This window comes from Falco biarmicus, chromosome 1 (genome assembly GCF_023638135.1).
Source record: "Falco biarmicus isolate bFalBia1 chromosome 1, bFalBia1.pri, whole genome shotgun sequence".
Lineage (NCBI taxonomy): Eukaryota > Metazoa > Chordata > Aves > Falconiformes > Falconidae > Falco > Falco biarmicus.
Genome location: NC_079288.1, coordinates 74,886,454 through 74,899,424, shown reverse-complemented (window position 1 = coordinate 74,899,424; position 12,971 = coordinate 74,886,454). Strand labels below are relative to the sequence as shown.

At 37.8% G+C, this 12,971-nt stretch overlaps 1 protein-coding gene across 3 annotated transcripts in view; it reads right to left on the bottom strand.

The window, feature by feature from the left end:
- Nucleotides 1–12,971, bottom strand: part of SLC2A9 (solute carrier family 2 member 9) — a 105,546-nt gene that overhangs the window by 28,657 nt on the left and 63,918 nt on the right. For all 3 annotated transcript variants that reach the window (XM_056350561.1, XM_056350546.1, XM_056350553.1), the window contains 2 exons: nucleotides 12,451–12,552; nucleotides 11,311–11,386 (listed from right to left, as the gene is read on the bottom strand). In XM_056350561.1, coding sequence (XP_056206536.1) covers nucleotides 11,311–11,386; nucleotides 12,451–12,552 — 178 coding nt within the window. The remainder of the gene's footprint in view (nucleotides 1–11,310; nucleotides 11,387–12,450; nucleotides 12,553–12,971) is intronic.

The following is a 12,971-nucleotide window of genomic DNA, read 5'->3' as shown; positions in this document are numbered from 1 at the left end:
TGAAGTCTTCAGGACATGAGGGTTCAAGTGTCAGTAATTAAAGACTTTGGCTGCTGCTCCAGGATGGTAGACAGGGTATGGAGAGCAGTAGATGTAGAACTAATGAATGTAGGCCAATAAAAATACTTTATCTTCCTTACTGTGTCCAATAGCTAAAATGGACAGAGCAAACAGCAATATCTGTTTGCTAGCAAACAGAAAAGAAAATGAAGAGCATGCCAGAAGGTGCCCTTTGACTAGAATTACCAGCTTTAAGACAGACGGTAACAGTTTTGCTGCAATGAAAGATATAAACCCTATTTCTGATGAAACTCAGAAAAAAGTCGCCAAAGCCGTAACTGAGTGTTCCTAAAAAAAGTGAAGTTTTCGGAGTACGTCAGATAACAACTGAAGATTCAAAAGAAACAACTGCCTAATTGGCTGAACTAACACCATCAGGCTACCCTTGTTCATGCAGTTGTCCTTCTGATCTGTTTTTTCCCATGAAAGTCTCCTACTGTTGTTTATTTAGCTTTCTACATACTAGACTGGCTAACAAGAAACACTGTCTAGACCCTAAAGCAACTTCCATTGCAATGTAAAACTAGTAAACATCTGCATTTACATGCTAGCCATGCAGCTTAGCCAAAAATAGATGAGATGAGCTTAGAAAACTTTTCTTTGCCCTGCACTGTGCCTGGGCGCAAGGAAAATAAAGTATTTTTATTGTCTTACATTCATTAGTTCTGCATCTACTGTTCTATATATTTAGTAGTTTGCACTTTCTTAAGTATAAATATTTCATATTAATTGACAGAAGAAACAGTATATTTTTTAACTGGGCTTTCTATATCTAGTCCCCATTAATCTGAATAATGTACCTAAGTCACTTACACAGCTTTTTTCCACGGTTACATGAAGCTCTAAAATACCTCGGTGCATTTTTCCAGCAGTAGATGTCTTAAGTATTGGAGTTGTGAGCCATCAGCAAATAATTAATAATCATTCAGGAAAACACACTAGTTCAGGTAAGAGGAGTGCTCTCAAGTGTCAAAGCATTCACATTTTGAAAGCTTCAATTAAGATAATTTGTAAAATCTATTTTCAAAAATATAGTTTGTAAGTTTTCCTGCTGCTAAGAACCCCATGTGTCATCTCCAGCAGTTCCTTTACCCAGCATATACACAGTCACCTACCAGGTACTAGGGGTTCTTTTTTCTTCAGAACTTCTGTAACAGAACTGTTAAAAGCTACACATTTACTCTATGCTGCTCTACAAAGAGGTGTATTCAAACAAAACATAAACCAGGCATTAATCCCAAAGTATATGCTGAATTACACTGTATTTAATATTTTCAAGGGGTACATTATCTCCCCGCCCCCCCCCCCCCCCCAAAAAAAAAAGAAGCATGGTGTGAAGGCGTGGCCAGATTAAAAGCAATTCTAGTTTTATTTCTTAACAGCCCCAAACCTCAGTTTGTTCACTGAGAGGCAACCAAAAGAGAAATTTTCATGGGATGCCTTTAAACTTCCCATACTTTCATCTCCTTGACTTAGTAGAAGTAGTTGAAAATACTCCTACCCCCAAGTGTAGGTAGGAGCTATTTCCATTGCTAAAGAAACCCAGAAAAGGAAAATCGGATCTCCTGTGGCTGTGCTTCACAGCCCACACAGTAAAAAGGAATGGCATTAATATGGCAGGCCGTGATGGCTGCCAGCTGGGAGGGTAAAATGCCAACCCTAAGGCTACTGGTGTTGGATGGATGGCTGTCTGCAGCAACAGAGTGGCACAGTGGGGCAGGGGATAGGGCACAGATCCCTCAGCAAATCTTTAACTGACACTGGTATGTATTGCATAATAATTACACATCTCCAGGTTACTATGAGTTCCTGAACTGAGCTGTAACTCACAGTTGGAATATGTATCTGCTTTTAGTGCAGCATGTTTTAAATCTACTGTTTTGCCCACAAAAGCCTTACAACTATCAACAGACCAAAACTTCTCTTAAATACCCGGGAAAACTAAAGGTTATTTCTGTACAAATACTCTCTGTATCTGATGCAGGAGCTATCTGACATTATCAAAAGATGCTTATCTGCTGAAAAGACTGTAAAGGCTCCTAGTTTATAGAATAAAAGAAATCTTGAAAAATTAACCTAAACTGTCAAGTTTACCACTTTTTAATTCAATATACAGCAACATGGCTTTATTTGTTTCTTTATAACATCATACACTTTTCTAGTACAAAGAGAAGGGGTTTTTTTCCACTCAGGCAAGCTCCAAACTCTTTCTCAAGAAGGACTAAAAGAATGCTTCTGTGAGAGACCATGAGTATTAGAAATTCTTACATTTCACTCTAACTGGAAAAGCTAAAACATCACACAAAGCTCCTCTAAGTGCCCGTTTCAGGCAATAATACTGATGCTGCTTTTCATTTCAGTACTTTTATGTCTACATGTGTGCTATCACACCTTTGTGTTTCACATCCAAGAGATTTTTTTTCTTCCCTGATGGCATTTCAGATTGAACAAACCTCATGACTTTCAAAGTGACCCTTTTATCACAACCACTCTGCTGTCAACACAGCTGCACACTGGCATTCAGAGTAAGAGCACAGACTGATTTAAACTTTAAATACCAAAATATCTTTGATACACCTCGGGGCAGAGCAATGATATACTCTGAGTTTTCTTTTGTTTACTTCATAATGTCAATTTAACACATGCTGAATATTACACCATCATGTTTCTATTGTATCAGTATTCAGGAAAGACTTCACTCACAGTCCATAAACATGACAAGGTATTATAAAACTCAATTATAAGACAAAACTCTCAATAAAGAGACAAAAAGAGAAACATTTTTCTGAAATGGTCTGATCTGTCAATGTTTCTTAACTGTGTCTGAAAATGCAACTGCTATGAAACGCAACAGTCAAAAAATTAAGATCTCACTACCATAAAGTTAACTATTTATTTCAAAATCCATCAGTGTGTGCATTTTATTGATTACCCTTTTCTGTGATGAGAGTGTGACTGGAAACATAGCACTGATCTGATTTTGTCATCCTTATGCATACTGGAAAGAAACTTATTTTTAAAGTAGGAATTGAAGCAAAATCGCACAGATTAAGGTTTGATCCTATTCACACTAAATTCAGCTTTACACAAACACCACTGAAGTCAGCAGGACTTCTGAAGGGAAGTGCTACTCATCCACAGAAATACCTACAGGATTTAGGACCCGAATGATTATAGGACCCAAATGATTACTTCTAAGATGTTACACAGCATAAGACAGAAAAGTCAGATGCCTTGAAGCCACGGCATAAGGATTAACCAGAGACTTCTGCTTTCTTCTCACCATTAGCACCACTGATTTAAAAATAGCAGCTATTGATGTAAATTGAGTCAGGGGCTGCACACTCCATGTAATGACCAGCTAGAAAATCCTCTGTAAGAACATGCTCATCTTTGTAGACACGTGGGCTTTCTGACAAATGGAAGCAAAGAAAGACTTCATATAGAGAATCAAACATCTCAGTGATAGAGGAAGAACACAGGACTTGAAGATAAAGAAACCGAGGATCAGATTAGATCATCTGGTTGAAATCCAATCCTCAGCTATTTCAGGAAGCATTTGATTTATAAAACATGTTTATTTTGTTTCTTCTTTTGCTCTTTCCATTAAGAAGCTGATACAGAACTCAGCTCCTGTAGTGGCCAGGAGTTTTCTTCCAATTTCTAGCCCAAGTTTATTCATGGCTAGCTAGCACCTAAGTTTGAGTCTTTGTTATTATTTTCTGCAGCAACATTTACCTTCAGCTTATTCTCCTTTTCAGTGTTATTTTCCCTTTTGCCCATGTATTTAAAAACAGAAATCATATTTTCAGGTTTTTTGGTTAGAAACTAAAAAATTATTCTGTATCTTTTAACATAAAAATCTGTTTTCTTCACCTTCTCTCAGCCTTCCTATGCAAACTGCTGCATGAGCAGTTTTGTGCTCCAACATTCAGTTCCAAGTCATCATCTCAAAAATGATGACATGACACATGACAACACAGTGAGCATTTTTCAAATTACAATACAGGCAATGCATGACAATACGATGCAAAAGGTCTCTATGAAAATATGAAAAAGAACATGCATAAACAATTTTTCAAATTACTTAGATAAAATATAAACAGCTATGGAGAAGCCTTCCATGTGATATTTACAGATACCATTCTTATATTCTCCCTTAGCTGACTGACATTTTCAGACATCCTTAAATCCTCACCCTGTTCCTGAGCTTCTTAGCCTCTTTTTCTCTCCAACTGCATGCAGTTACACACGGCCTATTATTAGAAATGGGGAAAATGTGAAAGATGAAGTGAGGTTTCAACAAAACCTTTCCTCTCAAACTTGAAGCGCCACCAAAATAACACAAATTTCCAGCACAAAAATGGCTTGATTTACTGTAATCAGGCAATGGATATAAAAGCAGCTCCTCAGATTTCTGGAACTTCCCCTAGTGTTACTGTTTGTTGTAACAAAAGATGTTTTTTTCCCTCCCAGAAGACTCCAAGGAACTTCTGGGGAATGTTTGATGGAAGGAGGAACACTACCACACACTTGCCTGTGCACACGTGTGGCTGACCTCTCTCCCAGCTATAGTGGTCGAAGGAAGGGCCATACACTCATGCTATACAAACACCTTTTACAGATCTTACTGTAACAATAGGGTCTTGAGTTGTTTCTATTTATTCCCAATGGTAAAATAAGCCCAGTGCTCCAGATCACTGTGTTTCCAGAGCCACCAAATTTGCGAAGATTTGATCTAAACAAGACAAGACTTTTTCAATTTCTGAAAGAAGGTAATAAAGGAAGGATTACTTCAAAGCCAGCAAAATTATTGAAACAGTCCACCGCCTCCCACCCTTTCACTTAGTTCAAGACTAGCATCATACATAACCTCCTTCACCATAGTTTCCTTCCCCTTCTCTGCAGCACTGCCTTATCTATTTATCAAAAGTGGATAGAAAGGTGCTGTACTTAAACAGACTATTCCTCTAAGGAAGAAATATCAATACCTCTCTTCAAACAAAGATAATACAGGGCAACGCTTTATGCCAAGTTTCCAAAGTTCTTAAGGTCTGACTGTATTTTCTCATGCTTATTTCCATTGGGAAGGTTATCTGGGAGTCCATACCAACATTGCTGTAATCCCAAATTAATCAGTTGATTGATTGTTTTCCTGGACTGTGTTCCACCATCTGGGGTGAATCTCTTGACACATGGCAGAAAAGCCATTCTCTGGTTCAGAAGATGAACATGTAATTGTTTTATACAAATTGGAAGAGCATCAAAACCAAAGACTGCAAGCCCCTCATCCCAAAATACATGACAGACTCCCCGACAAGTGGGGTCACATCCCTGCAGGCTAAAAAGGAAACTGGACTGCACACATTCTGGGTCAGCTGGTGTTGTTGCTTTTTGTTGTTGTTGTTTTGTTTTTAAAACTATTTGGCTACTAGATAAAAGGGCCAGTCTCCAGCAGCTTTGCAAAACTACGTTCAATCACCCAATGCACACACATACATATAGATATTTTTCAATTCACCCAGCAAAATAAAAAATCACTTGTTTGCACAGCAACTGTTGCAAAGGCACAATGGGTGAACTGGGAATTCAGGCAAACAGATAAAAGTAAGCAGAACCTACACATTTTTTGTTTTAGTCAGACCTTAGCGTGGTTTTCCAGAAAGAGCACAGCTCAACATGCCAGCGTTCAGTGTCCACAAAGAGGCAGCCACAAAGGTTTAGTTGATAAAGTGGGGATAACTGCTTTTAGCTTTTCCTTTTTCCTTAAATAATATCTAAGACAAAGTGAAAGAAGGAAGACTTTTTCACATGTACTTGACCCCATCTATCACAACGCAAATTCCCAAGGAACTGTGCATTATTTACCCACCCAGTAAAGGCATTGCAAATCAATGCATTTGCTCATGATGCTTAACCTGAACAGCACAAATGCTTTACAGAGATACTGAAAATGTTCTCTTACTATTTTTCTTTGATTTGTTTTCTCCATTAATTTTGGGGGTTTTTGCTTGTTGTCTACTTAAGAGCCAGAACCAATCCCCTCAGTCCTTTCTATTCACTTCAGCTGAAACGTATCTCATATTTATTTCAGGTCAAATGTATGACCAAGAAAAACATTTCCATGAAGCTTCTGCATTTTTCTTGAAGTACAACTGTAAAATTATTTACTAACATGTTCCCATAATCAAAAGTAATATTGGAAAGCAGTCTTTTTCTCTGCAACCAAATACCTTCATGTGTATAATTATCCCAATCGGCACAATGAAGCCACTGTCTGGAACAGCATGGCTCCCTAATTTATAAAACAGTAAGTGATTTTTGAAGGGTATTTTTCTTTCAGATGATAGACTGACTATCTTGAACATAAGGATCTCTTTAATTTTTAGTAAATGAAAGCTTTCTGCTGTTTGCCTTTTGAAAAAAAAAATAATTAAGTACCAAATCATATGCATGCAGTACTGTTTCAGTCCAGAGCAACGTGCTTAAAAAACATCTGCAAGCTGAAAAGCCAAGTTCAGAAAAATGAAACAAATAAAAAACTCCACAGTTTATAGTAACAGCTGATCCTAACTGTAAGGAGCAGATGGGACTCATCCATATGCTATCAGAAAGTGGGAGACTACACAACATCTAAGCTATCAAGAAAGTATCAGATGTTCTAACAAGAGAGAAAATACTGTATTTTTAAAGGCAATTTTATCCCCTAGAAAGTTATAGCGGTATTTTTATAAGCTCAGTTCCTCATGATTTACTATTTTCAGATGGAATAATTCTTCCAAGCAGCAATAGCTCAATGAACGTAAACAGAATTTGTCCTAGTTTAGTTCTGTATCTACAGAATCATTACAACCCATAGGATATTTACTCTGAAGAATGCTGAAATGCTCTACATAACTACAGGAGGAATTAAGTAAGATACTAAGTGCAAGTAACACCATGGCAACAGTACCTGTTTAACCAATACAAACAAATGACACAATTTCTACAAAAGGCTAAAAACATTAAAAACCTGCAACTTAATAATAAAGATGATGCATGTATTTTCTTGGGGAAAAACCCTTTTACTAACCAGAGAAGTGGAAAAGTTACTCCTAAACTTCAGTCTTTTCTCATTAAACTACCAGAGTTCTAAAACAGAATACTAGATATTGAAGTGTGAGATTTTCCTGCTAAAGGAGTGTAATAAAATATCGTTGAGAAGGTGGGAATAAGACATAGCCATTCAGTCTGGAAAAATCTGGGGTGATAAAGGCTACAAGATCACAAGAAATTTAAAAGAGGTAGAAAGGGGATCAGTTGTCCCATTTCTTCCAATGCAAGACCTAAAGGGCATCACATAAAGCACAACAGCGGATGTGTTTATGACAGATGGCAGACATGTAGTTTTCTTTGCGAAAGGAGGCTAAAATTTTGCACAGTTTCAGATGGAGAATGGAAAAATCCATGGAAGACTACAAAAATCTTAGAAACTATGTCTCAGGAAGACCCTAAGCCAAAAAAATGTATACCACTTTTAAGAAGTGTCTCACCTGCTTGCCCTGTTTGTACTTTTCTCCAGACTCTCTCTTCCAGCACTGCACTGGAGATGTGTTCAAAAACATGTTCTTTCCTACTGACTCCCTCTTGCTAAAACTCTACATTAGCAGGAAACGAAAGATAAGGTTAATTGTCAGCACTGATTCTCCCATTAAAAGAAATTATGTTATTGTGTACTGTGATACTCCACTGCCACTGCATGCTTCCATAAGAAAAAACTTAGTTCCTTTGTGTATGATTGATATATACATGTGTCATATCTGTCACATATAAGGTATCTCACTCAGTCTTGTCACAGTGTATTACTAAACAAAATAAAGCTGATTTTAAATCAATCGATAATTGCTTTTGAGTAGTACTTGCCCTATCTAGGAAGATTCAGAAATACAATTTCCCACTGGGCTATAGAGTTCTCAAATAAAACAGCATAAGTACAAACTACTCGGTTTTGATCTTTGTGTAGTAATTTAAGGACTCAAAAATCCTTGGTAGCCTGCTTGACTGTCTATAAGCAGAAAGCTTTTCCTTATAGTCACTCTGCATCTTGTTTCAACATACACCTTTTGTCTCTCAAGCATTCCACCAGACAGCACCAACAGCAGCCTGGCTCTGTCATCGCAACACACTCCTCATACATACTGGGGCTGCTCCTAGGTGCCCCAAAGCTGTCTCTTCTCCAGGCTGAATAAGTCCAGCTCACCCAGCTCTTTCTCGCAGGGCTGCTGTTACTGACTTGGTGACTCTCCAGTGGACTTGCCCCAGCTTATTCATGTCTTTCCTGTACTGAAGGGGGGCAAAACTTGACACAGTAATTGCACTCAAATACTGAAGTTGCGCCTTGTGATACAAAAAGCAGCGGATGCAAAGTGGATGTCTCAATTTTCGGTAATATTTGTTTAGAAAAAAATATATATGCTCTCTTCTTATTCATCCATCTTAAAACAGTGCTAATAATGAAAGTGGCTTTCATATTCTGAAAGATAACTCCTCCCAGCTAAGAGGTAGCAAAGTAGTTCAGATCTCCTAAGCACCACTAAACAGAACAGAGAAGTTTCACTGAAGATAAATCAATGAAAAGTCAGCTAAAAAAATGCTATTGATTTACAGAGGACTCAGAATATGATTCTTCACGACTTCTTCTCAGCTGCTGAAGTATCAATTACCGACATTTTCATAAAAAGAAAATCAATGTTCAATGCTACTGAAATACTCCCACTATTGTCAGGTATTACAAATGTCTGAACACACAGAGGAAAAGTGGAGAGGCCAACTAAGTAGCTACTAGTACAGTACTAATGTTCTTGGGGTTTAAGAGCAATGAGCACAGTGAAAAACACAAAAGAAGATTTAATTCCAAAGAATTTCTGTAGAAAGCAAATAAGTAATATCAAAACAAAAGGTGTTGTGTTCATGTATCTGCAGACACTTTCCTCCAAACAGAGTGCAAAATACAATAGAAAATCCCGAGCAGCATGAAGGAAACCAGAATCCATTCTGAAGAATGGGTGAGGTGAAGTGGAAATGTAGAGGGTTCATTTTAACATGCTGAAAATACAACATGTAAGAACGTACTGATCTGTAAACTCTACAGATCAGTGGAACATGTCTGTAAAATGAAAAAAAACCCTCTACAATTTGTTTCAACAGAATTTTTTTAGAAAAAACAAAGGTAGATTTTGCAAGTAGCTGCATTCAAATTGTTTGAGCTACTTAAAACATTGAGGGAAGTTTTCAAGCAGTTTCAAGTCAACATTTGACTTTCCATAGGTATTCAAAACACGAGAGCAGTTCTCTTCCACAGAATCCCTCTTAAAAAAAAAAATAAACTAAGAAACATATGTCAGAAATACTAGGGACTTAGCAGAATCTGAGATTTGTCCTTACAGAAGGACAAAGGCATTGCAAGACTTCCTGCAGTATTTGCCTTGCAAGAAGAGCTGGAGGTGAGGGAGGGGAATAGTCTTCATAGGCCACCTACAGTCCAACATTAACGACCCTAGTCAAGACTGTTTGACTTGTCTGTTTTCTAGTCAGCTACCATATGCAGAGGAATAAGCACAGAGATCAGTGACCAAGTATTCTCCAAGAAGCAAGGGGAAAAGGAATATTTTGGTCTCCCCATTTTCCTCTAAAGCAGCACTATCTTTCCTCAGAGGAAATTCCAAAAGAGGATCCATAGAATTACAGCAATGTTTCATTAGAGTCACATGAAACATCAGCAACTCCTTCCTTCCCCAAATAAACCACAATCAATTAATTAGATCACTTCAGTGGTGAAGATATACAAATAGTTGATTAATGTCAAACCCTTTATAAAGAAAAAGAGGCAATAAATGGTGCGTGAAAAAACCCGAGAACTCAGGGGAACAGAAGTCTTTCAGTTTTACAGCTGAACTGTGAAAAAACTAAAAAGCTGCTGATTTTTCGCTTTTTTGTGGAGAACAGTTTGTAAGATAATCTTTGAAAATTTAAGTGCTGTTTTGACATCTCTGTACATGAATTGAATTTGGATTAAATTCTTCTTTATCTGCAAATCATTTTTGTTAACATTTCATTATTTGATAACTGCAGGATCCAATCCCGACCAAGTATCTGAAGGCTAGAGCAACACTGTTTAGAGAAATACTATGCTCAGGCAAGTATTTGCATATTATGCATATCTATTAAAATGTGTTTTCCAAAGATATGCTGCAATTAGAATCACAGAATAAATTAGGTTGGAAGGGACATCTGGAATTCATCCTCTGATCAAAGCAGGGCCAGTTGCTCATGAACTTGCCCAGCTGAGTTTTGAATAGCTCAAAGAATGGACATTTCATGGCCTCTGAGCAACATATTCCAGCGTTTAACCACTCTCAGTATAAAATCTTTTCTCTTCTATACAGTCAGAATTGCCCTTGCTGAGCCTTGACTGTTGTCCTGTCTTTTCATTCCACACTTCTGAGAAAGGTCTGGCTTTATTACTTTTTTACACTTGAAACGTGTTCTTTGTTAGAGAAAATTAAATACAAATATTACAGCCTGTGAATACTGGATTGTCTATAAAGTTATATCCAACTCCAAGTAATCAAAACTAGGCTGGGAGAATAGCTCTGAAGATTTCATTACAACCTACAAAAACAGTTACCCAAGGGCACCAGATAAGAAATGCATGCAATCACTAGAGAACTGCTAGACAAGTAGCAGCTCCACCATCAGGACAACTACCTTTTCCATCATCTTCCTAAAGAAAGTATGTGTAAACCCTCTTGCACAGTGCTGCTCTGTCTCTGGAAAGGAACAGAAGAAAGGAACCAGACACAACTGTCCCCTTCCTCCCCCTCCACCAGTGTCCCATTTGCATCCTACCAGCACTGAACAGCTAAAGGAAGCATTGATAAATAAAATAACTTCCAGAATGAGTGTCTTTTATAGATTTACAAAATCGTAGTGATCCTACAATAGCCCACATTTTAATTTGGTACTGATTGCAATTTAGGCACTAGTTCTCAATTATGCTGATGTCTAAGTGGGAATGCATGTGTATGTGGGGTTTTGTCAGGAATATTGCTATCACTTTGTGTTACTATCACCTTTTATTGTCTTAGACCCCTTGCAGTCTTCAGAAAAGGGTAAAATGAAGTTCCTTACAAGCCATTTGTTAATATAGTGCCGGTGCAAAAATAACTGTGCTTTGATGTACAAAGAAACATGAAAAAAATATAGACTTACCTGGTCCAATGCAGAATGATGCAATGATTGCAAGGATGCAAAATATACTGAGGTAAGGAAGCCAATGCACCGTTTTCTGGGTAGATACAAGACATTCACATTAAGTATATTGTATATGTACCAGTATTAAAAATATAAAATGTAAAAATATATTACAGATAACAGATAAGTGTTTTCCACAGTTCTTTATCTATTTCAGAATCTACTCTAGGATTACTTTAGAAAATTGCAGTATTTCTGTAGAACCTTATTAGATTATTTGTATTAAAGGTCTTGGTCTCTGTGGAATCCCTGTAGTGAAACACTAGACAAGCTCTTGCACCACAGAAGTCACAATCCTAAAAGTTTACAACTTCATGTGCTGAAGTTCAAGCCAACTTGGAAAAGGATTTTCTTGCCATTGAACTGATTTGGCACCTCCATCCTCCTCAGGTATTTCAGTCATGTTTAAAAAGAGCAATGATGACCCAAAGAGCTTCAAAGCTCACCAAATAAAGGCTAGCCTGAAGTCTAGACATGATAGACTGCCTTTCAGTAGGACAGCTGTATCTGAACCTTAGCAAAGCACGTGAAAACCAAAGTCCGGGGATTTTTAGCCATAATCTGATTTTGCAGACAAGGCAGGCCACGTGTACAAACAATAGGTACGGGGGAAAAGAGAACAAACTATAAATGGTTCTTTAAGGGAACTGTAAATGGAAACACAGCAAACACGGAAATTTTTCTCTACTGGGAAAAAACATCCAAACCTAAGAATAAGCATGATGTAACGCATGAAAGAAATCTCAAAAAGACTGCATTACAAACAAAGATAAAAGAACAGAATATGGGTAAACTATTTACCCAACTATAGGTAAAATTGTCTTCATAATAGTTCATGATATGTATGTATCTTTGAGTTAGGGAGACTGAATGATACAAAGCCCCTAAGGCTTTTTAATGCAAAAGCTGCTATGGCTAACCATATTACTTTGAAACCTACAGATTCATAAATAAGCAAAAGACAGACCTTTGGATCCTTATGCCAAACTGATTAACAGGACTGGCTTATGTAGGAATGCTAAGCAAACCTGTACTGAGCAGCTGGTATTCAAAACAGACAAAAAAGAGAGTAAAAATATGCAGTGACCAGAGTGTTACCTGTAAAGTCAGAGAGACAGTAAGTACTGCGAAGAAGACAACCATCAACCCGAAACCTCCTATGAGAAGAAGCCTGCGCCCAAGTCGTTCAATAACTAAGCCCTGGAAAACAGAAAGTGGCATGTGACTTTCTTGATAAAGCACTGAAGGACTCGTACCACGTAGTATGTTTTCCTAGTACATACAGAATCATAGAATGGTTTGGGTTGGAAGAGACCTTAAAGATTATTGAGTTCCACCACCCTGCCATAGGCAGAGACACCTTCCACTAGACCAGGTTGCTCAAAGCCCCATCCAACCTGGCCTTGAACACTGCCAGGGATAAGGCATTCACAGCTTCTCTGGGCAACCTGCTCCAATGGCTTGCCACTCTCACAGTGAATAATTTCTTCCTAATATCTGATTTAAATGTACGCTCTTTCAGTTTAAAGCCATTCCCCCTTGTCCTGTCACCACATGCCCTTGTAAAAAGTCCCTCTCCAGCTTTCTTGTAGGACCTCTTTAGGTACTGCAAAGCTGCT